The sequence below is a fragment of the Epinephelus fuscoguttatus genome, linkage group LG13, assembly GCF_011397635.1.
Source record: "Epinephelus fuscoguttatus linkage group LG13, E.fuscoguttatus.final_Chr_v1".
In the NCBI taxonomy this organism is placed as follows: Eukaryota; Metazoa; Chordata; class Actinopteri; order Perciformes; family Serranidae; genus Epinephelus; species Epinephelus fuscoguttatus.
This window is the reverse complement of record NC_064764.1, coordinates 33,219,752-33,244,900: the sequence shown is the minus strand read 5'-3', so window position 1 is coordinate 33,244,900 and position 25,149 is coordinate 33,219,752. Positions and strand designations below refer to the sequence as shown.

The 25,149-nt window shown below is 40.5% G+C and overlaps 1 protein-coding gene across 1 annotated transcript in view; it reads left to right on the top strand.

Moving 5' to 3' along the window:
• The window catches only part of LOC125900187 (aryl hydrocarbon receptor-like), a 62,278-nt gene extending 37,626 nt beyond the window's left edge, over positions 1-24,652 (top strand). The window contains exons 4-11 of the mRNA XM_049595080.1: positions 4,864-4,953; positions 9,573-9,705; positions 13,789-13,922; positions 15,089-15,291; positions 15,510-15,619; positions 18,755-18,896; positions 19,524-21,144; positions 24,395-24,652. Of these exons, the coding sequence (XP_049451037.1) occupies positions 4,864-4,953; positions 9,573-9,705; positions 13,789-13,922; positions 15,089-15,291; positions 15,510-15,619; positions 18,755-18,896; positions 19,524-21,144; positions 24,395-24,544 (2,583 nt within the window). The 3' untranslated portion in view covers positions 24,545-24,652. The remainder of the gene's footprint in view (positions 1-4,863; positions 4,954-9,572; positions 9,706-13,788; positions 13,923-15,088; positions 15,292-15,509; positions 15,620-18,754; positions 18,897-19,523; positions 21,145-24,394) is intronic.
• The last annotated feature ends 497 nt before the right edge of the window (positions 24,653-25,149 follow it).

Sequence of the window (25,149 nt, the reverse complement as noted above, 5' to 3'; positions counted from 1 at the left end):
ACAAAGGTGCACGCAAGTTGTCTTCATAAGTATGAACTTGCACTCAGAGCACCCTGAGACAGTCAGAGAGCTCACTGAAACGTACTCTGCTACATCCTGCAAAACCCTGGTGAGGTACCAAGTTTCGAGAGAGTCCCGTCACCTGATATCTTCCTTTACTCCCCTCATAATCACTACTACTGCTCCTGTTTTTGAAGTCTTGAGTTTGGCATTTTTGCAGGTGCCATCTTGGATTTTTGGAACCAGACGTGACCACATTTGGACTAGAGGGTGGAGTTAACCCTAATGCCAACTGCTAGCTTGGTTAGCATGGTGCATTTTACAACTGTGGTTCAATGTGAACATGCTAATGTTAATTTTGGCTAGCAAAAAAACAGGTTTTAAACCATTAAAACAATATGTATATACTGGGAAAAACTGAGTGTCTGACCTTGCAGAGGGTCTTTTAGTACAACCAAATGCTGAACAAGACTTTTTTAGATGACCCAAACATTAGAATTAACTTTAATAAACCGAAAAACACACTGAAATAGTGTCAGCTGTGGCTATGCTTACACTGTTGGGTCATGTCATGGCATCTTTACTTAACCAAATAGGAGTATGTACGGAGGTGGGTGAGTGTGCAAAAACAAGGCATAAAGTTTAGGAAAATAAAATTATTATATCATTTATCATCGGCAAAATAATGTGGTCCGGACTAGGCTGAATCTGATCCACCGGGCGCAGCACCAGCACTAAAATTTGCCGAAAATAAAATCCAAATAACTGTCAGTGGTAAAACACAACATTTCTTTGTTTGAAAATCTGAAGCATTTCGCTGCACTTTGAGGTCACAGTTCAGCTTTCTAAGAAAAGGCCATCAACAGACCTGTTTTCCAGAAAAACAGTGTCTCCTGGTTCACGGCGGTTATGTGCCCTCTGCACTGTATGTGTGATTGAGTGGAGAGCGAGCTCGTTGGCTGCCAGATCTTTTTGGGATCCGCCGGAGTCATTGATTTTCCAGTCCAGTTCCTCCCAATGTGCATCACTCTGGCATTCCAGGAGAGGAGAGGAAACAGCCTGCCCGCCGTACCCCGACCCTACCAGGGAGGTTTCATTATTATGATAAGCCTACATTTCCCCAGCTTGTTGGTAATGAGAAATGAAAGCTCATTTGGAGAGAAAGCGAGGGAGTGTTCCACAGGGGGCCTCTTCCTCCTCCTCTTCTCTCTCCTCCTAATCGTCGGGACGAGAGGGGAGATGGATGGCGAGCGGTTCACAGGCTGAGGAATGTGAGGTTTATTTCTGAAGCCATAAGTCTGAGCCGGTTTCTTTGCTGTTCTTCACATCAGACACTGGTGAATTATAGAGGAGCTGTGAGCCAATCAATTATTCAGACGCAGAAAATGGAGGAAACATGGCAGAATGTGTTAATTGTGCTTCTACGTTTTGGACGTTATTGAAAATAAACACACACAGAATTGGTTATTTCTGACTTTAACTGATAACAACCTGCTCTGACGATGCAGACCGACCTTTACTTATTTATATTTTCTTATCTTAACGCAGCATTTGGGAGCCATAGCTCTTCTTTGGTTCACACTCATGACTGAATCAAATCATTTGCAGCTGGGAGGTTAATGAGTGCACATGAGTAGACTCTCTGGTATTAAAGGTGTGGCCTCATTTCTGGCAGCTCACACAGTCGTTCACATCAAATCGGACTCCAGCAGCAACAGAGCATTTCGCAATTGTCCTATTTTTGAACAAACAGTTTAGGAAATTACATAAGAAGTTAAATTATTTCAAGCTCAGTGTCACAGGAGTAACTGAAAAACTGGAGCCATCATATCATGAAACATGATTTCGCCCTCGCTTGGTGGCTGTTTGTATGAAACGCTCAGCCTTGACATTTGGGTGTTTGTGTTTACTCTGGAGGAAGTGCGGCAGATAATTGTGGTGAATCAGTGGTGTAGTATCAGAAAGAATAACATCTCCAGCATTAGTCATCGCAGCAGCCTGCGGGCTGATTTAGGAAAGAGATGACTTTGCTTGTGCGGATGTTTGTGGCGCTGTGAGGACAGTTGTGTTTGTTGGTGCATGTCTGTTTGAGTGTTTGTTTATGAAATGTTAGCACACCGGGGGAGGGCACGTGTGCGTTTAGTGAGGTGGAAATGTTGGACCAGCTGTTCCCCTTTGAAGAGAAACAATGAATGTGCTCCATTTCACTTAAAGGGACAGTTCACCTCTAAGTCAGAATTTCCCTCTTACCTGTGCTGCTGTTTATCAATCTGGATTGTCTTGGTGTGAGTTGCTGAATGTTGGAAATAGAGATGTACCAGATGGCTCTCAGCTTGCGGTGCTCAAAGTACCAAAAAAGTACCACTCAACAGCAATGTCTCTTTCCAGAATTCATGACCTGGTTACTCAAGGTAATCCACAGACTTATTGTGAGCAGAGACAGAAATGTATTTCCTTTCTACCAAACTACACCTGCCAACAGTGTCACTGCACAGATGGAAGTGTGTATCTACTGTTAGCTCACCTAGCGCCACAGAGCTATTTAAGGTTACAGCCTTCAGATACGCCTACCTGGGGTTGGACAACACAGGACATTTTATGTTTAAAATAATTTTGATATGTCTCCTTCATAAAATGGACGGTCATAATAAAAATATTTTATACAGCAAAAACTGATGTCACTGATCAATATATTGACTCATCCCATAGGAGATAAAGTGCAGGACAAGCATGAATTGGCAGTAGCAGCGACCTCCACTCCAAATTTCAGCCTCCTAGGGCAAAAACTGCGGCCACCAAAGGGTGGGGAAATTTTTGTGGACTGACCGACCAACCAACCGACAGAGCAAGCTACAGATGTGCTGATAGCAGCTAATAAAATCACTCTGGATGATTCTCTCCATTTATTCTCTATGGTATTTCTTACAACCTGTGAGATACAAACACCATTACAACTTCCATATCTTCTTTTTAATATCATGTTGTATAGGGGTATTTCATTACGGTACAATATTATATCAATTCTTTGGACAACCATAAGGTATTTGTTGATATTACAAAGTCTACCACAATTTGAATTTGATGTGATTCAGGGGCCTGTGATTGATATGAGACAGTATCATATGCCCATTTATTACAATCCACTACGGAAGAAACTGCCACACCTTTATTTTTTGCTTTTGGCCATAAAAGATTAAAAAAAAACACAAATAATGTAAATAATTATAACAACTTTATTGTAGTAAAGTTTACTTTAAATTGACTCAAAACAGGTCTATCTGTCTTAAAGCCCTGAAGGGCAAACTGCCATAAAACATGTATTAGCAACAAGGTCATATAACAAAGTGATCAAATTTAGCTCAGTAATAACTGTTGAGGTTTACAGACAAAACATTGTATTTTGCTAGTGACCCAATATTAGCTTTAGCATGTTTACATTGCATGGATTAGCCTAGCAGCTAGCAGACTTTTTTTCCTCTACTCATAGCTTATTTCTACTTTTTCTCATTTACTGTTAGTTAAGTCACCGCCATCTCCTGACAGAACAGCACGGTTGGATTTCAGCCTGCATGCACGTTTTTCTCAGTCAAATATTAATTAATTAGGCAGTTGCTGTGTTGATGCAAGAAGTTAGCTGAGAGAGATGTCAGCCAGGCAGGTAATGTTATGTCATTTTTGATCTCATAACATTATTGTTTGCATTACGCATGTGCTCTGTCTGTTGACTCGTATTTTCTCTGAAATCGAAAATATTTCCACACTGCTGATTTTATTTGTGAGTAAATAACGTTATCCTCATCGTTTTTCTCTTGGCAGTTGCCGTCTGCCTGCTACTGTTTGACGTTGACACAGAATTCTAGTTGTAAAAACTGTAAAAAATAAAAAAACTGAGAGGTCCAATACTGCCTTCTGAAAACTGCGGGGGACCTCCCTATTAATACTTACATCTGGTTATTTATTGAGCACAAGCCTCTCGTCGAAGAGTAAATGTATGCCTCCTTCTGTATGGTGATAGGGGAGGCAAGTTTAGCTTGGCAGGATGAAAATAGTTCAATACTCCACTACACTGGAGTAACCAGGTCATGATTTCTTGGAAAGAGACATTGATGTTGAGTTTTTCAAATGTATTTTTTTGGCACTTTGAGCATCACAAGCTGAGTGTCATCTAGTTCCATTATATTGGAGAGAAGGCAGACATCTCTACAGCTGATATCTCCAACACTCTGCAGCACACACCAAAACAAAAAGAAAGCTTCCTAATTTTCCTTTAATACTCTCCTCCTGTGCTTCCATTTGTGATCCGAGCAGTTATTTTCCTGTGGTACTGCTGATCCACTCAGATATTATAAGCATGAACATCCACACTGCAGCTGTGGTGAACAAATGGAGGAAACTTTTTTCCTTCCTTTTACAGAAATAGAAAAAAATAAATAATTCAAAGCAATAAAAATGTTATAGAGGCAAAGGAGTTCACATTATATATGTATGCCACATGCTTCACATATGTTTGTTGACAAAGGTCCACATTTATTCTGCCTACATGCTTCTTTAAACCCAGGCGCGAAAATAATAATCATTTTCATCCCTCAACATGGCAGTGCAGAGCATATAGATGGTAGTCCAGGGGGCTTAAACAGAGCTGGACCTGTTAAGAGAACCTAAAATGACCTGCATCAGTCAGGATCATTTGCAAACACCCCTTTTGAATACAATATTTTGGTCATTCACAGCATTACTGTCAACAACATTTCACAGGTGAAGTCTTGGTGGTGACAGTGTGGTTCTCCATTTTCATACTGAAAGCTCTCACACAATGAGATGTCTCTGCTAACTGTCTGTGTCTCTGCATCCTTTGTTTCATAGGCTCTCAACGGGTTTGTCATGGTCGTCACAGCCAGCGGGACCATCTTCTACTCCTCTCACACCATCCAGGACTACCTGGGCTTCCACCAGGTACAGTATCACTGCAACTCTTTTCTATACCTCTGACTTGATATTAGGGAAAATCCTATCATCCTAATGTGGTGTAGACGAAAAAATCTGACATTGTAAGTGCAGTTTGCACCCTTAATATTTACCTTAAGTACAAGTAGTAGCCCCAACATTTATCTTAAGTACAAGTTGCACCCCTAATATATAAGTGCAAGTTGTAGCCCTAATATTCACCTTAAGTACAAGGTGCACCCCTAATATATAAGTGCAAGTTGTAGCCCTAATATTCATCTTAAGTACAAGTTGCACCTCTAATATATAAGTGCAAGTTGTAGCCCTAATATTCATCTTAAGTACAAGTTGCACCTCTAATATATAAGTGCAAGTTGTAGCCCTAATATTCACCTTAAGTACAAGTTGCACCTCTAATATATAAGTGCAAGTTGTAGCCCTAATATTCACCTTAAGTACAAGTTGCACCTCTAATATATAAGTGCAAGTTGTAGCCCTAATATTTATCTTAAGTACAAGTTGCACCTCTAATATATAAGTGCAAGTTGTAGCCCTAATATTCATCTTAAGTACAAGTTGCACCTCTAATATATAAGTGCAAGTTGTAGCCCTAATATTTATCTTAAGTACAAGTTGCACCTCTAATATATAAGTGCAAGTTGTAGCCCTAATATTTATCTTAAGTACAAGGTGCACCTCTAATATATAAGTGCAAGTTGTAGCCCTAATATTTATCTTAAGTACAAGTTGCACCCCTAATATATAAGTGCAAGTTGTAGCCCTAATATTCATCTTAAGTACAAGTTGCACCCCTAATATATAAGTGCAAGTTGTAGCCCTAATATTCATCTTAAGTACAAGTTGCACCTCTAATATATAAGTGCAAGTTGTAGCCCTAATATTTATCTTAAGTACAAGTTGCACCCCTAATATATAATATAAGTGCAAGTTGTAGCCCTAATATTCATCTTAAGTACAAGTTGCACCCCTAATAATTCATCTTAAGTACAAGTTGTAGCCATTAGATTCATCTTAAGTACAAGTTGTAGCCCTAATATTTATCTTAAGTACAAGTTGCACCCCTAATATATAATATAAGTGCAAGTTGTAGCCCTAATAATTCATCTTAAGTACAAGTTGCACCCCTAATATATAATATAAGTGCAAGTTGTAGCCATTAGATTCATCTTAAGTACAAGTTGTAGCCCTAATATTTATCTTAAGTACAAGTTGCACCCCTAATATATAAGTGCAAGTTGTAGCCCTAATATTTATCTTAAGTACAAGTTGCACCCCTAATATATAATATAAGTGTAAGTTGTAGCCATTAGATTCATCTTAAGTGCAAGTTGTAGCCCTAATATTCATCTTAAGTACAAGTTGCACCCCTAATATATAAGTGCAAGTTGTAGCCCTAATATTTATCTTAAGTACAAGTTGCACCCCTAATATATAATATAAGTGTAAGTTGTAGCCATTAGATTCATCTTAAGTGCAAGTTGTAGCCCTAATATTCATCTTAAGTACAAGTTGCACCCCTAATATATAAGTGCAAGTTGTAGCCCTAATATTTATCTTAAGTACAAGTTGCACCCCTAATATATAAGTGCAAGTTGTAGCCCTAATATTTATCTTAAGTACAAGTTGCACCCCTAATATATAATATAAGTGTAAGTTGTAGCCATTAGATTCATCTTAAGTACAAGTTGTAGCCCTAATATTTATCTTAAGTACAAGTTGCACCCCTAATATATAATATAAGTGCAAGTTGTAGCCATTAGATTCATCTTAAGTACAAGTTGTAGACCTTATATTTATCTTAAGTACAAGTTGCACCCCTAATATATAAGTGTAAGTTGTAGCCCTAATATTTATCTTAAGTACAAGTTGCACCCCTAATATATAAGTGCAAGTTGTAGCCCTAATATTCATCTTAAGTACAAGTTGCACCCCTAATATATAAGTGCAAGTTGTAGACCTTATATTTATCTTAAGTACAAGTTGCACCCCTAATATATAAGTGCAAGTTGTAGCCCTAATATTCATCTTAAGTACAAGTTGCACCCCTAATATATAAGTACAAGTTGTAGCCCTAATATTTATCTTAAGTACAAGTTGCACCCCTAATATATAAGTACAAGTTGTAGCCCTAATATTTATCTTAAGTACAAGTTGCACCCCTAATATATAAGTGTAAGTTGTAGCCCTAATATTTATCTTAAGTACAAGTTGAACCCCTAATATATAAGTACAAGTTGTAGCCCTAATATTCATCTTAAGTACAAGTTGCACCCCTAATATATAAGTACAAGTTGTAGCCTTAATATTTATCTTAAGTACAAGTTGCACCCCTAATATATAAGTGCAAGTTGTAGCCCTAATATTTATCTTAAGTACAAGTTGCACCCCTAATATATAAGTGTAAGTTGTAGCCCTAATATTTATCTTAAGTACAAGTTGCACCCCTAATATATAAGTGCAAGTTGTAGCCCTAATATTTATCTTAAGTACAAGTTGCACCCCTAATATATAAGTGTAAGTTGTAGCCCTAATATTTATCTTAAGTACAAGTTGCACCCCTAATATATAAGTACAAGTTGTAGCCCTAATATTGAACTAAAGGACAAGTTCCAACCCTAATATATAAGTACAAGTTGTAGCCTTAATATTTATCTTAAGTACAAGTTGCACCCCTAATATATAAGTGCAAGTTGTAGCCCTAATATTTATCTTAAGTACAAGTTGCACCCCTAATATATAAGTGCAAGTTGTAGCCCTAATATTTATCTTAAGTACAAGTTGCACCCCTAATATATAAGTGTAAGTTGTAGCCCTAATATTTATCTTAAGTACAAGTTGCACCCCTAATATATAAGTACAAGTTGTAGCCCTAATATTCATCTTAAGTACAAGTTGCACCCCTAATATATAAGTACAAGTTGTAGCCTTAATATTTATCTTAAGTACAAGTTGCACCCCTAATATATAAGTGCAAGTTGTAGCCCTAATATTTATCTTAAGTACAAGTTGCACCCCTAATATATAAGTGCAAGTTGTAGCCCAAGTATTTACCTCAAGCACAAATTACATCCATAATATTTATCTTAAGTGCAAGTTGTATACCTTATATTTATGCTGCAGTACAGCACAGCACATATAGATTTCTTGTCCGTCCACTGTGTTTGGCCATTAATCCACTTGGGCAGGGGATGACTGACGAGATATGTATAGCATATGCAGCTAGTCTTAGCGAGCAAAGTTAGCAAGTGCTAGCAGTTTGTTTATCTGTAAATGCCTGGGAAGAGCATGTTTAGTAATGTTTGGCTGGTGAAAACTGGTGAAAATATTTTAGAAATGTTTAGAAGATTCAAAAAGTGATGTTCCCTGATACAGTCATTCTGTGTTCATTGCCTGTATGGCATAGGGAATAAAGGACCTCTATAATATGTTCCGGCTTGTTCTTGGGACCCTTAATTGACTCCCAGATGGGAGCAGCACTATCAAATATATTGCTGACTTGTTTCTGTGACTTGGCGATCACCTTCCCTGCAGTGCTGACGATCTTGGAGAGCTTGTTTTTGCTCTTTGCACTCAGGTTGCTCTACCATGCTGTAATGTTAAATGATAAAATGCTTTCAACCAGACTTCTGTATGCTGTTTCCACTATGTGCTGGCTAACACCGAAGCTCTTCAGCGTCCTGATTAAAAACAGGCGCTCATTGGCTCTCTTAAAAATGCTGTCTGAGTTTTCATTAAAAGTTAATGTCTGATCAATAATTATGCCAAATTTTCTACCACATGTCCACCTTCATGCCCATGTAGTTGTCACTCAAGAGACTCCCTTTCAAAATCAGACAACCGGGTAATTGTCCCAGCATTCCAGCATTTAGTTGGATTGCTGGTGGTGGAAGACAGCAGCCTGTAGACAAGAGCTTGTAGGTGCTGTAACCACACCCACTGCTTTGGACACACACACACTTGAGGTTTGTACTTTAGAGTCTAATTGAAAACACACATTTGAGATTTGGATGCATGAATCTATATTTTAACCCATCATGTTAATCATCTAATATAGCCAGGATTTACCTCCATCATTCTTCATTTTCAGGAGCATAGTTAGACACAGCGAGGTGCAAATATAGAGGCACAAATTCGACCATATTAAACATCCAGACGCCAACAGATGGCTCCGGATGGATGGCTTGCGTGCAGCATCTGCAGGGAGCGGCGCGGGGGTCTTGTTTGATCCATTGGTGTGCTCCCTGTGTGGTGCAGAGTCAGACGCTCAAACAACAGCAAAAAGACCTGACCTATTTATAGCTTGGCCTTTAGTACAAACCACCAGACACAGCAGTGGGCTGCAGTGAACAACACGTCTTTGCCCCACAGCTCAAGATAGCAGCACACACTGAGAGTCTTTGGGCAGCTGTGTGCAGTTGTGTTTCGAAGAAGTGCACACAACAGGGAAAAAGTTTTCTCAGACACACTGTTTTGAATTTTGAATTGAATTTTTTTGACATGGGTTTGGATTACGTGTGTAATTTTGAAACATCCTGCAGGTCTCTAATCATACTTAACTTGTTTTATTTTGGTGTAAGCTGATTCCTCCTCTCTTATTTTCCCCTCAGACGGATGTCATGCACCAGAGTGTGTATGAACTGGTCCACACAGAGGACCAGCAGGAGCTCAGGAGAAACTTGCACTGGGCTTTGAATCCTCCCCCTGCTTCTGCACCTGCCATCACCCAGGACTCCCCCCAAGGTGATCACTCTCTCCTCATACATGAGTCTGTCATTAAGTTTCTAAACTGAAAGCCATATGTAAAGGGCAAACACAAGAAACATACAACACACCAGACCAAGGCATTATCATATTTGCATCAAGTTTATTTTTTTTCAATATAATGAAGCAGCAAAGTTTGTGTGACCGTGGCTCGGAGTGAAAATTGGGCATAACAACTTTTGCAGGTATTAAATGATTATGCATTGACTCTTCTCTTTGCATAGCCTATAAGGTTACTGTATACCTGATATTTATTGCAACTTAATAACAAACTCAGGGTTTGGTGACATATTTTCTGCATGACCTTGTAGCCATACATCCCAAGGGTCTACCAAAGATAAACCAGTATGTGATAGTATTACAAGAAAAATGCCAAAACATTTCTTCTAACTGGTCTAAAGCAGTGGTTCTCAAATGATGTGCTGTGATGCCAGTCCAGATGTGTTGTAGGATTCTGTGATAACCACACATTGCTATTGCAATATTCAACTGGGCCTGTACAAAAAGTGATGAATGAATTTTTCATTCACTGTATCAGTATGTTGTGCACACCCATTTCCTAATAAAGAGGCAAACTAGCTAAAAAATGTAATTTAATTTAATTTAAAAGAAACATCATGGGTAACCTATCTCTTGCCGTTCAGCATGGGATTTATAAGTGTGTGACACATCAAAAGCCCTGATTGGCAGCGAATGTGAGGGATGAAAACATCTAGAAGCCAAAAGTCGTTAGTTTGTACGGAGCAAATTACAACAAAGCACCAACAAAGAAGACCTACCACTAAAAGAAAAGACAAAAAACTGTCAGTAGACGCTATCACTAAAGCTACCTGTCTTGTTTTTTTAGGGTCACCATTGTAATCCTAGGTATTCTTCTTCTTTCTTCTTTCGAGGAAATCATACTTCCCATGGGTGAAAACTCACCAAACTTTGCACAAAGGTCCAGTCTCATGCCAGATATCCTCAGCTGTAAACTCAAGCCAATAGTCCTGATGGTGGCGCTACAGCAAGCGTCTAAAGTTCAAAAGCTACAACTTCACAACTTTCATCAAACTGTAGCCCCAATACTGAAGAAACTTTTGTACATTTAAACCTATTAAAAATTATGAATTTCATCACTCTGTTTTTTTTTTCAAAAACTGTAAAACTTCTTAAACGTATCTCCTCCCACAGTTTTTGCTCAGTTGACACCAAACTTGCTACAGAGCATCTTCAGACTGTCCTACACAAACTATGTTTCCCAGATTTTTGATTTATCAAAAATTGAGCCTACAGTGCATCAAAATGTTTGACTGTAAACGATACTGTAAACATATACATGCAAATTCTTGTTAAATAAATCTTCAATGTTCATGAAAAAAATGACAAAATTCTAGAGTCATGGTAGATGATGTGTGGCAAATTTCAGAATGTTATCTCAAAAACTGAATTTTTGACAGCATTTTGAATTTTGCTCTAATGTGAACAATTGGAGTCAATGTAAAAATGGCAATTTTAAACATCAGTTTTTCACTTATGGAGCAAATCAATCATTGTTACAAATAAATTACCAACATCTCCATACTGTCTAGATGCAATATGTGTATTTTCAGATTTTTGTTTCGATAACTGAACTTTTTACAGTGGTTTCAAATCTGCCTTTCCATGCACGAATGGCTGCTTTCCTACACAACAGTGAATGGCTTACTCAGTTTGTGAAGCCACTGTTGAGTTGCTACTTGCCAATTATCTCAGAGCGGTAGATGACCGTCTTAGGTTCCAGAGGTTGCTCAGAATTGTGCGGCAGCTATAATCTTCTTTTTATTGTCTTATGTTGTGATAAGAGCAGTTATAGAACACACATTATAGAAGCTGTTGTGCACAGATATAAATGCAGGTGTGTCTAGGGCACAACAAGTCTAAAAACCATCAGTCCAAAGTCTTGAAATCTGGCAAGGACTAAGTTTGTCCATTAGATCTTCCGGTATGAACTTGTACTTTTTTTGTTTTTGTTTTTTTTTTTAAGTTCAGATGATAAATCACACTTTATCAATGATCAATGTTAGCATTTTCTTAACAAATGATAAAAATGCTTTGATATTCAACTTGTTATAAGTTCAAAGGTACTAAACACATAATTGTGCTCCCTGTAGTTTCTGAGATAAAGCCTCTTTATTATCATACCATGTTTAGTCTTTGGGTACATGGGACTACTGTTTTTTTGTTTGTTTTTTAATTGTAGAGATTCTGCTGATAGGGGTGCAGCGATATATCAGTTTCAAGGTATACTGTGATATAAAAGTTGACGGTCATCATACTGTGTACATTTGCTTGGGGAAAAAAATGCAACTTGACGGAGAATCTCCGTTCTATTTTAGTTATTTTTGAAGAGGAGACTTTTTACACAACTTCCATCAAAAAATGGCTTCAAGTTTCAGTTATAGTAATAAAACCAAAACCTTCTGTTTTTATTCCTTTAAGGGTCATTCTGAGGGATAACTGTATAAATTCTGTAATACTGTGAAACCGTGATATTTTCTGAGATGGTGAAAATCTCATACCGTTGCAACCCTATGCCCTAAAACAGGGGTAGGCACCTGCAGCTCCAGAGCCACATGCAGCTCTTTCCCCCGTCTTCAGCTGCTCTCTTAGGTTTTAAGAAAAATTTATGTAAATGAATAACGGTTATTTTTTAACATTTTAATTTTCACTTATCATCATTGTAAACCTTAAGAAGTTCTTACATTGTCCAACTGTAAAAATATGTGGCCTTTACACCAAATAAGAGAAATGTTTTTACATTTCATCAACTAAAATGTGCATCCTTTCCTCTAAATTTCGCCAAACCTCAGTAGCAGTAGCTTGTCTTGAGTCTTCCTGGCTAGGCTAGGAATGTATTCGAAATCCAAAAAAGGAAAAGTCTTGAAGGAAAACACAGTATTTAACAGGGTGTGGACAGGTTTGTTTGCTTTCACCGCCAACGCTGCAAAGTTAAAGTACCGAATAATCCTAAATAGCCAACTGCAGAGTGGCCATCTTGTGGTAAAACATATTGATAAATGCTCGTTTAGACGTATTAATAATGTTGATAGAGTAATTTAGACTTAATAGGCTGTATTACCTTCATATAAAGCTCAAATATGTTTTGTGGCTCTGGAAAGATTTTTATTTTTTCACTTATTTTGGTCAAAATTAGCTCGTTGATAGTAGTTCGATAGTTTGATAGTCCTTTTTTACACAGAGCTGTAATTAATCATACAACACTTGAGGAGCCAATCTCCATTAGTTTCAATGGGTTTAAATGTATTTTTAGGAAGCAAGTCTGTTCACATTCATTAAACCTCAGAATTTACCTTTTTTAGACAAGTGCTAATTGTGCAGCACTCTGCTGCAGCCCCCAGCCTGTGTGAACACACACATTTGGACATCAGTATGAGACGGTTAAGTACACACAGTTTTAGGCATTAAGCTATAAGACCATCCTCAGGTCAAGTCACATGACCCTGTAATCTTCACCGTGGCTTAGGAGGTGAAGTGGTCCCATTTCTGTATTTGGGTTTTAAGATGCTTATGTCTGTGCTTTGGTTCTGAGCAATGTGTTTAGGCTAAGACCCACAGCTCTGACACAGCTAACCCACTCCTGCACTGAGAAGCCGTTTACACTCTTCCCCCCTCGACCTGCAGCACATGCCGTCACTTGGTGTGTTAAGACACAGATAACTGCTGACTTCATTACTTATGTGCAGCTGATGATATGAGACAGTATAGTGCAGCTCAGGAATCAATGTAGAGGGCAACAGGATGTGTTCACTCTTAAAAATGTGCTCTTAATTTTCACATCTGTGACATTATTAAAGCTTCCGACTATAGAGGTGTTCTATGATGAAACTCAATATGTGAGCTGGGTGTCATTTTGTGAAGAAATACAAATACAGCCTGGCTTTGAAATGCAAATACAGAGCAATACAAAGCTGAGGAGGGCTGTTAGTTCACTGGGATTTTAACGCCAAAATTGTCAAGTTAAACTGAATATATTTTTTGTTCATTGTCACTGACATCAGCTCATATTATTTGTGATTACAGAGATGGAACCAGACAGCAGCTCATCTGTGGTCACCTACAACCCTGAACAGCTTCCCCCAGAGAACTCATCCTTCCTGGAGAGGAGCTTTGTGTGTCGCTTTCGCTGCCTACTGGACAACTCCTCTGGCTTTCTGGTAGGTTATATGCTCAAACAAAAGACAGAAAATCTGCAGTTTTCAGGTGCATTTTTTGCCAGAGCTGATGCTTTTGACTTGACTTGTACTTGTCTGCTGCAAGTAGAGGTCTGTGTGGGACAGTTAAGTCCACTCCTACAAGATGTCTCACCATTTCCGCACATGTAGCGTCTCTGTCCTGCCTGATAACTCCCACTTACAGCCAATTGTTTTCCCTAAAAATGTTTCCTCCTTTTGTGCAAGGTAAATAAAACATATGTAGCTCTTATAGATAATAGAAAACAGTTTCTAATGCCCTGTTCTCACTGGATCAAAAAAAATCCACCCAGTCAGAATTTGCTTTTTTATTCAATGGGAAAGGTGACAATCTGCATTCACTTCAGGACAAATAATTCCGCACTAGTCCTGGGTATTTAGAGGCTCCAGCCAAGGCCAAGGCAGCCCCTGACACTCTGGGCCCTTGCCCGTTCGGTAATCCATGGCTGAATTCAAATGTCCAGACTTTACCACACTCGCAGCCTCGCAGACTTTGTGGGTGCATGCCGGGCAAGTCTTGGATAGTCATGATACAGAAATTCGTTTAAAAACAACAAAAGAAGGTCTTCTAGTGTCAGTAATGGCCAATTTATTGAGTTATAGTCCTTATTTACACACATTTCTGTTTTTGAACGTGTGCAGCCTTATATAGAGCTGTATTAATACATTTTTATTCACAAAAAAAAGCTACACATGGGATTTATATCTTGTTATCTACAGGGACAGATGAGTTAAGTATTGTTCATCAGCTCATATGACATATAAAGGAATATGACAGCGGAGATAGTTGAAAGTTTCCACGGCAACATGTAAAAAAGTCTTGAGGGCCAACTATCAGCTGCCTGCAGTCTCTGCCCTCGCAGACTTTTACGTGATGACGCTAAATATGTCACACTATGTACAACTGAAGTTTGCGAGGGCTCAGTCTGCAGGTCCAGAGAGTGGCCATCTGTGCGAACATGAAACACCAGTAAAAAAAAAAAAAAAAAAGAGAGAGAGAGAGAAACAGAAGGACATAGTCATCTACTGCAGAGCAGTGTGCACGGCTCTGGTCTCCTGGCAATGGAAAAGGAGAAAAGCACTCTCTCAGATATCAACTCATTCGAAGGATTTATTTCCTTTCTCTCCAGGCTTTGAACATCCAGGGCAGACTTAAGTTTCTGCACGGACAGAACCAGCGGCAAGAAAACGGAGGAAAGGCCCCGTCTCAGCTCGCCCTGTTCGCCATCGCGACTCCTCTGCAGCCCCCGTCCATCCTGGAGATCAGGACCAAGAACATGATCTTCAGAACTAAACACAAGCTGGACTTCACGCCGCTGGCCTGTGACGCAAAGTAAGGATCCTGGCATAAACATGTCATATGTCTTAATGTAAAGTGTTGTCACTTTTGTTAGATGATTGTTGTGTTGTGAGAATAAAACAGCATGTGTGTTTTTATTCTCCAGTGTGTTTGTTGCAGGACTTTGAAGATCTTTCACTAGCTGTGAATGTAAGACGTGGTGTGTGCCATGAGCAATGTTTTGAAAGTTAATTATGGTCGTTTGTGTGCAGGGGGAAGATCGTGCTGGGGTACACAGAGGCTGAACTGCGGGTACGAGGATCCGGGTATCAGTTCATCCATGCAGCAGATATGTTGTACTGTGCAGAGAACCACGTCAGAAGTAAGTTGTGTTCGTGTACCACTGTGGTTTAAGACACTGGCCATAAACCACAACATGTGCAGTTTAAGTCTGGCTGGGAACCTTTGTTGCATCTCTGTTTCCCACATTTCCTTTCATCTCTCTACTGATACTAATAACGGCATAAAAAGTCCCCAAAAAAGACATGTAAACCGAACACAATCATGTAAGAGTATGGCAATAAAAGCTTTCACCAACATAAATTTAAGACCGATTTTAGAGGGGGAACATCCCTGTACTTGTCATTGCGGCTCTCTCCTTTTAGTCCTTTAGATGATGCCGCTATTTCCTGGGTTTCTCCAAACACTTTGATGTGGATCATTTCAAGACTTCACGCAATATCACTTGACCTTCTTGAAGTATTTTGGAGGGTTTTTTATGCCTTTATTTTTATTGTCATTTTTGTGCCACCACACCACCTACAGGAGACAACTGGCCTCCCTTCCCAACGCTGTAACAGCTTCCCCGTCTTGTTGCCATCACTGTTGGATGACTTCCAAAAGTCATGAATGACACCACCACAACCACCCTTGACAGAGCAATCGGGTGCTCGGCCCTGTTTTCATACCTAGCCAAGTCTTGAATTAATGTTACATTAGCAATAGTATGGCCAGTTTTATGTTAGCATTGCATAGCATTAGCTAACTAACTTGGTGGACCTTTATTTTCCAACCTCACGGGGACACCTTTTGTTCAAAAATACCATATTATCACCCTAAATTCTTCCAGACATACTGGTGTAGTAACTGTGGCCAGCGTATGCTCCTGTTGACATTGTTAGCACAGCTGGGCTAACCCAAGCCTAATTCACGAGATGGTTAATTAGCTAGTTAACAAGCTAACTCACTGAAACAAAATGGAGGACAGATTTCTTGGACAGTCTGTTAACCGCACTGCAAGCCATATTATTTTCCAGTATTTGCATGAAAACCCCCCAAAAGGCACCAACACCACAACCAAGGCCGAAAGGTCAACTCCATTGACCAGCAGAGATGATTCTGAGCAGATAGCTAGTGGCCAGTGACATCATCCACCTGTCACTCAAAGCAGCCACACTCTTGGTTATGCAATAACTTTTAAGCCCTCATGACATTTAAATGAGTGAGTAATATAAAAATTCACCCCCTGTTTTGAAGCTGTAAAGTTGGACGTTTTAACATGGAGGTCTGCTATGATTGACTCGCCTCAAGTGGCCATTCAAGGAACTGCAGTTTTTGGCACTTCCTTTTTGGCTTCATTTTTAAGCCCTGGAGGTTGCCGCTTGGAATAGACACACATAGCTTTTCCACAATTAGCAGTTTAACAGACTTTATACTAGGGCTGGGCAATAAATCGATTTTATCGATTAATTCGAATTTGTAGTTTAGGCCGATTTGTTTGAATGAAAATCGAGTTTCTATTTAAAATCCGCCACCGCCGCTCCATGCTGGGCTCAGAGGTTCAGAGTGGGCTCACCCCTCCCCCCCCCGCGCGCTTGATACACAAACAACATGGCAGCAAGCGGGGAAGAACTCGGTTCTCAAGAAAGGGAACGAGTTCTTCAGCACTTTTGTGTGCTCACCGGTGTCTGTGTGTGTGTGTGTGTGTGTGTGTGTGTGCTCACCTGTGTCTGTGTGTGTGTGCGCATCAGGGCCGCACTCCGCCGTGCGCGACACAGAGCAGAGGAGGATTTTAGACGCGCACTGTGTAGGGACAGAAATGACATGCCGTTGTGTAAATAAGATAAATAAGTGTTCCCAACACCAAGCTGGCAGACTTTAGATCCCTCAGATCCTTCAGCTTGTGTTAGCTCGTTGTGGCAACAACACATAAACAACGGGACTTTGTCTGCGTTAAAGAACGGCACTTTATTTTCAGCACTGCAGGGATGATGCACAGCCTCTGTCATCAGTGTCTGACTTTTACATAGAGGGAAATAACTCAAAAACAGCATGCAGAACTGCGTAGACTTCTTCACTGTGGCAGCTTGATGTAAATAACATAGCACATGCCTGTAACATAAGGCTATTTAGTTTGTTTAATAAAAGGACAAGGAACAGACCTGTTCTATGGGAAAGGTAACCTTAAATGACTTCTGTTGTGATCCAATATAATGGTAGGGGAAATACTGCCGTGTGATAAGAAAGGGGTCCGGTGGAAAGCGATCACAGATGCAGTCGCAATGTATATTACAAGAGATATGGTGCCCATATATAGGCTACCGTGGAAAAGCCGGGGTTTATTCACATGCTGAAAGTTTTGGACCCCAGGTATGTGCTACCAGGCCGCAAATATATATATTTTTTCAACTAGGAGGGGAAAAATCGATTTAAATCGTGAATCGGATTTGTTGTGAAAAAATCTGAGATTTTTTTTTAGGCCATATCGCCCAGCCCTACTTTATACCATTATGTTTTAAAACTTCATGGCCTAAAACATATGCCTCTGTACTGCAGCCTTATATAAAGTTGGATGATTAAGAACACAGCTTGAAGTGGCCCAAAAGATGTGGTTGTTATGTAGTCTGAAGCTGTTTTATACTGAAGAGAGTATATGATAAGAATTCATCCATCATGTTTATCTCAGAGACATATTTGCCATTTTAGATTTAGTCCCATCAAAAAAAAAAAGGTGAGGAGGTCTGGTCTAACCTGGTCAGAGAGTTCAGACAGCTTTCGCAAGTAATCCCGCTGGATTACGGAGCAGATTGAGCAAAGCTGCAGAGCTGCCAGAGCAGAGGATAGGGCCCACAAATCCACTGCATGAGCAAAGCATCAGAGATGATCCATACAGAAGCACCAAACACATAAACACTTCAGAGGTCAGATGTGTTACTGACCGCTCTCTCCTCAGTGCAGTTTAATATAGATGTAAAAGCAAGTAGAACTCCTACACAGAGGAGCCAATGGATCTGCTCCCTTCAGCCGAACATTATAGTATAGATACAGTCAGTGTCCAGTCATAGTTAGGGGGCGTGGTTAGGGCGGAGTTGGCAAAGAGTCTTTTTCATCAGCCAGTAAACACTGGGGAAGCATGTTTTTTAAACTTGCATAAAAGACACTGACATTTACTATGGATATGATTGATTTAACCAGTATGCAGTATTGGTCTACTCATCATTGTGTTCCATATTCGCAGTGATGAAGACTGGAGAAAGTGGTCTGACTGTGTTCAGGCTCCTCACAAAGGAGAACCGCTGGAAATGGGTCCAGGCCAACGCCAGGCTGGTGTACAAGAACGGCAAACCAGACTACATCATCGCCACCCAGAGGCCCCTCCTGTATGTTTTACTGTCATTTCATGTGCAGTTGTAAATCAACTAAATGTACCAGATGTTTTTAAAGATGAGCAACAGAATTTTAATATAATATCAAAGGTTATGTGTGGATAAATTATAAATTCACATGTTTTAATCTGGTTTACACAGGGAATTTTTTATCCTATGTATGGAGGCACGTATAGATCCCACTTGTTAACCCATGACACTTAAAAAGCCCAGTTCAGACCAGTGATTCGCAACGAGATGAACCCGTTTTAGAACGTGTGAACTGGCCGAAAGCTACAAATTATATTCAGCCACAAAATAAGTCTGAAAAGCTGCAAATCAGAACAGAAGTACGGAGAGTTGTTGCATAGAGATGATACACAGTCTCATCTAGTTGCATTGGTGTGAACTGGCAGGTTTATAGAACGTTGCAGAACAGCGCATTGCAAGTAGTTGCCTGTTTCAACTTGTCTCGTTGCGAATCTTTGTTCTGAACTGGGCTTAAGACGCCTGCAATCATGGATAACTGGGTAAGAAACAAGTACCACCTCTGCTAGAGACAAAGCGTGCAACTTTGATGCTTTGCAAATAAACTGCCATGGTCAGGTTTCCAGACAATAATCATGTTTTCTGTGTTTACAGGGACGAAGAGGGAGGAGAACACTTGCGTAAGCGCTCCATGCATCTACCCTTTACCTATGCCACAGGTGAGGCCCTGCTCTACCAGTCTAACCATCCCATAGCAGCCTTCAGAGATGGAAGTCATGAGAAAAATGGCAGTAAGTCAAAGAAGAGCCGGACTGAAAGGCTAGTGAGGGATGGTCTGGACCCCGGCTCTCTTCTAGGGGCGCTCATGAGCCAGGACGAGTCGGTGTATGTTTGCCAGCCCGCTCTGGAGCCTAAAATGTCGTTCCATAGCTTCTTTGGAGACCAGATGGGCTTCTCTGACTCTGAGCCCTCCAGCATGCACAGGAGCTGGGACGAGCCGAGTAATGGCGTGCTGGGTGCAGGCGTTACAGAGCCCAGCACCAGCTTTGACCCTCTGCTGGCTACGTTAGACTCCCTCTCCCTGGAAGGCCATGGGGTTGTGGATGCAGAAGAGAGTGGGTGTTCAAACGGCGAGCTGTTTGGGGCTCTGGAGGGGCTGGGGCTGAGTGCTGAGGACCTGGAGCTGCTGCTGCTGGATGAGCGGATGATCAGAGTTGAGATGGACCCTGAACGTGTGCCCACCTTGGATGACCTACTGACAAACGACGAGATTCTTTCTTACATCTATGACTCCATCGAGGGGAAGACTGATTCCACAGAGCATGGAGGACAGGCGCCTCCCAGTACTGCCTCAGCGACTGCCACCACGGTGTCACTACCTGAAAGTAATGCCACTTCTGACACTAATGTGCAAATGCAGTTTCCTCACCATAAGCCTCCCCTGGTGGGGTCGGCTCCCATCGTGCAGCTGTCCCAGCAGATGCAGCAGCACCTCAACATGCGACCAGGTAAAGTGGCGCATGACTGGGTCCAGCAGAGCGACCATTTGGCTAACACGATAGCGAATGGAGAGCTGTTGGGCCAAAATCAGTCGCTCCCCAACGGACAGTGGACAGCCCAGGACATTCTGGTCAGTGCAGGAATACAACTGGGACACTTTAACACACAACAGACTGTTTTCAATGGCAAGGCCTCGGAGCTGGATGGACAGCTTCAGCAGCAGCAAACGCATCAACACTTCCTTCAGCAGCAGCAGCAGCAGCAGCAACCCAGGATGCAGAACCACCTCTCACAGCAGTGCCATGCCAAACAGAAGGCAGCCAACCTCAACGGACTGTGCGGCGTCTCCAGCACGGAGCACCCAGCAGGGAAATCCCAGTGGCAGGACTTTGGATTCAGCGAGAGTCTGGGCAGCAACTCCTGCCTTGATAACGGCCAAAAACCTCTGACAAACACCTCACTTGATTCTTGCATGGATTTTAGCATGCCTGATATTGACAATGCGGATTACACGATCAGTGGAAGTGGTTTGTTTGGGCGGAGTGAACAGCAGCTCAGGGCCGAGTCCACGGTTTCATCCTTCCAGGGGGTGAACCATAAACGGCAGCAGGAGCAGATCCCAGTTCCTCTGGCTCAGGTCATCTCCAGCCTGTCGCAGTGCCCTCCCCCCAACGCCTCCCTGGAGCAGATCCTCGGAGTGGCCAAGCCGTGCCGGCAGCTGGACCACTATGGCATGGTGACCTCTGAGATCCCACATGACCCCAGTCCCAATAAGGTGAGGTTGCTGAATCACTAGCTTGGTTACAAAGACAGTGGGCCTCGTTCATAAACAGTGCGTATGAACATTTTATGCACAAATCTGGGATTCATCAGTATTTTCTTACCAGAATTTTTCATACTCGGCAAACAAATTTAGAACAGCCTCAGACCATGCGTCCAGATTTCTCCTTCGTCATTAGTTCAAGGTCCGCACAGTTTAATGCATTCAGCGTCATACTTGTGTTTGGCCATGTCATCGAGCTAGTTTGCTGTCTCTGTCAAGTAGCTGTCTGTTAGTCACTTAGTTAACAGCAGGAAACAGCACTTCAAAATAAAAGCTCTGTGCCAGAAATTCAGTGTACTTCAAAATAAAGTGTGTCCTTTACAAACTTGACATTTTCATGAGTCACTTGCGAAAAGGTTATTAACCCTTTGAAACCCAAGCAAAGTGGCCTGAGTTCTCTCAAAAACATGGCAAGAGGGCAATGAGCAATGACAGATGAAATTACCCCAAAAATTTGCAAGAATTTAGCAAATAAAAAAAAATTGAAAAAGCAAAAATAAAAACAAAAAAATAAATATATAAAAGAAAATGATAAAAGAAAAAAAGAAGAAAATTACCAAAAAAAAAAAAAAAATTACCTGGAAAAAGAGCTTAAAAATTATAGTAATTATGTGACATAATTTTAAATATATATTAATGATAATTATAAAAAGTTTTCCCCTAGCTTTTAAAGATTAGTTTCTAAATCGATTAATTTTTATTATTTGTGGGACATTTCTTATCAGGTTGCTCGTTGCCTTTTTCCCCGCATGTTTTTGAAAGAAATCACACCGATTAGCTCAGCGTTCAAAGGTTTCAATAGTTGTGAAAGGTGTCTGAAAGCAGCACAAGAAAAGTGATGCAGCTCCAAGTGTCAAAGGGTTAACTTTTGTTCTGTCTGATTTATAGCTTGTGTACACAAATTTACAGAAGATATTTGCGTTTAAATACTACATTATTAAATATAAAACATAAACACATAAAAATCCATTGAATCTTTGCTAAATGCATTAAACTTGAGTCAAATCAGATTAATCGTTGTTGGTCGGAAACATGCCAGAGGAGGAAAATATCTGAGGCAGCGATCTAAGAATCTAAGCTGTTTTTTTTTCTACATCTGTGTCTTGTTTGTTTTGTTCATTTGGGGTCATTGCTCCGTATTCAGAGACTGAAAAGACTTGATGTGCTGTGACCTACAAAAACTGGAAGAGCTGTGTGGCTGTTTTTTTATTTGCTGCAGTGACTGAAAGATGAGATGCAGCGCAGACTTTGTGGAGCTGATAAACACACAGTGGTGCAAGAGATTCTAAGACTGATAAAAAAAAAAACATTCAACAAATACCAGTTTATTAAACAGACAGCTTTAAATGAAGTATTTCTATATGAGTATGTGCAGATAAGACGGCTCACAGGCCTAGCGTGATGTTGTCTACGGTGATCAATATATATGAGCGCAGAAATTCTGATGATGATCGTTTGTCAACCAGGCTGCACTTTATGCACAAACTCATACTTTATGTATGCATCTGTGAACACACAGAGTGGGTGGATGACTTCACCCACTCTGCACATGCACAGAGTGGGTGAAGTCATCCACACATCACAATATGACATCATCACATGACAACATGACATCCATATCTTTAAATAAAGAAACTGTGCTCACTCAGTTTCCTTCATGCATATATCAGAATGTTTCGCTACATGTCCTTTCAAAATAAAAGTTTAACGGCCTCTTCAGTCTGCAGTCAGGAGAAAATCTGTGCAGGCAAACGAACATTGTTCAAATCCACAGAAATTTATTTAAATCCTAGTTGTGATCCCAAAGGTACAGGGTGTTACTGTGTGCATAAAATAATGGACATTTCCATTTGAGGACACAATACAGCCTTAAAACATAACATGAGTTTGAATATTTAATTCATTGAACTTTAAACAGCCCAACAAATGGGATGTGAGAGCTGCACAATTAACTGAGTATTAATCTTGATCCAGGGTTCCCACAGTCATGGAAAGGCTGGAAAAGTCATGGAATTTCATTATCCCATTTTCCAGGCTTGGAAGTCATGGAATTTTCTTGTGTATTAATATAATTGTTACAGTAATCATCGGTTACTCCACATAATGTAACACAACCGCAAATTATATGCCGAAGATACACCTTTCTACCACTAATTCGCAAACCTGGTGGAAATTCTCATGGAAGAATCTGATTAGTTTCCTTATTACACCAAAACTGAAAAGAAAGCATCTCCATAGTTGCCAGAAATGTTGGTGAGAGGGCAGGTCTTTTGATGTAGACCACTCTCAGACCTCTTAGAGAGCTGATCTGAGCTCAGTTCGCTTCAAGTCCACGGTGCGGTTCACTTAACCTGTGCCTTGTGAACACAAAGCGCTCCAGGTTGGATTTGCTCTTTGCCTTGTATTTAGCCTTCTAGATCACATGCTGTTGTATTGGGACGCCTGAAAAAACAGGCAAAACCACGTCGGCCTATAACGCTTGCAAGGACGCAGGATGAGGAGTAGTTTGGTTCACAGAAGATACTGCACGTCTCCAGATATGGAGTGTAGAATATATCAAACGGCAAGAGTCTACAGCACAGAAATGCGAAGGTTCTCTTCCAATATTAAGTACATCTGAAAGAGTGGTGCTTCATAACCTCACTGCAGTGCCACGTCAAAGTAAAAACAAAACTACAACAATTTATACGTATAGGCTATAGTGTGAACAGAAGGAGGACTGAGACCCCATCAGAGCTGAGAGTCTGAGTCCTGAGTCCTCTTTGAAATGAGCTGACAATGTGAACACAAAAAGAATGGAGTGGTTTTTCTGTCGGTCCATTTTTTGGTGCACTTTAAGAGGACTGAGGTCGGTTTGTTTTAAAAGGAGTATATGTGAAAACACCCTATATAACCCTTACTGATGGAAAGATTTGTATATTAGCAGAAATGTAGCACAACATGGAGGTGAAAGCAGTGCTCTCTTTATTCAAATGTGACATATTGTGTCATAAAACATATTTTGAACCTAAAATGAATGAATTGTGAATCAAAGTATAATTGTGATAAATAATCGGGATCTGAATTTGTGCATGTTTGGGGATTAGAATCTGAATAACAGGGGTTCTTTTTATTAGCAATGCTTCAGCTAACTCCACATATGACTGTATTTTATACTCTGACTTCCTGTCTGTGCTCATCACGTCTCTTTTGCCTCATGCAGATAGAGAATGGCTGCATCCTGAACAGTACTTACCCAGGAGGCTGCGCTCTGCCCAATAGAAACGGAGCGGCGCCCCCTACTGTCCAGATGCCCGTACCTGAGACCTTGTCCAGCCTCCCCGACCCGCCAGCCACCGGCTTCTACCTCTGACCAGCTGACCAGGACCAGTCATGCAGCAGGACTCTGTGAACGGCCAGAAACACACAATGACTGGACCAGCCTTATACGTCTAGATAACACAACAAACAAAGCTGAATAAACGTAGGCCTATATGTTTTTTTTCTTTCTTTTGTTTCCAATTTGTAATTTTTTTTGTGTGTGTATGGGGCGGGTGGGCAGGTGGGGGGGGGGGGCGAGGGATCATTGTGTTGTATTTCAAGTCATATTATCATATGAGTCCTTTGTTTACAATAATGCAGTCAAGAGTGCTCAGTGGAGTCTATTTTAAGTAATACAGAGAGGTTGATGTGAGTTTTTCAAGATGAGTTTCACAAATCTGCGTTCAGATACAACACGAAGCAGAATTTAGAAGATTATATGGATTTTTATTCAACATTTAAATCTAAAATCCCATCATTTCATGCAGCAGTTTGTTACATTTTGTACGCAGGAAGAAATGTCTTCAAAAAAATCAGATGTACTTGGTTAATACTGGGTGTTACCGGTGAAACAGACACTAGTTTACCAGTGGATGCTGAATATAGGCCAGTAGGAGATATTTTAATAGCTCAGTCAATCAACAGAAAGTTATCGAT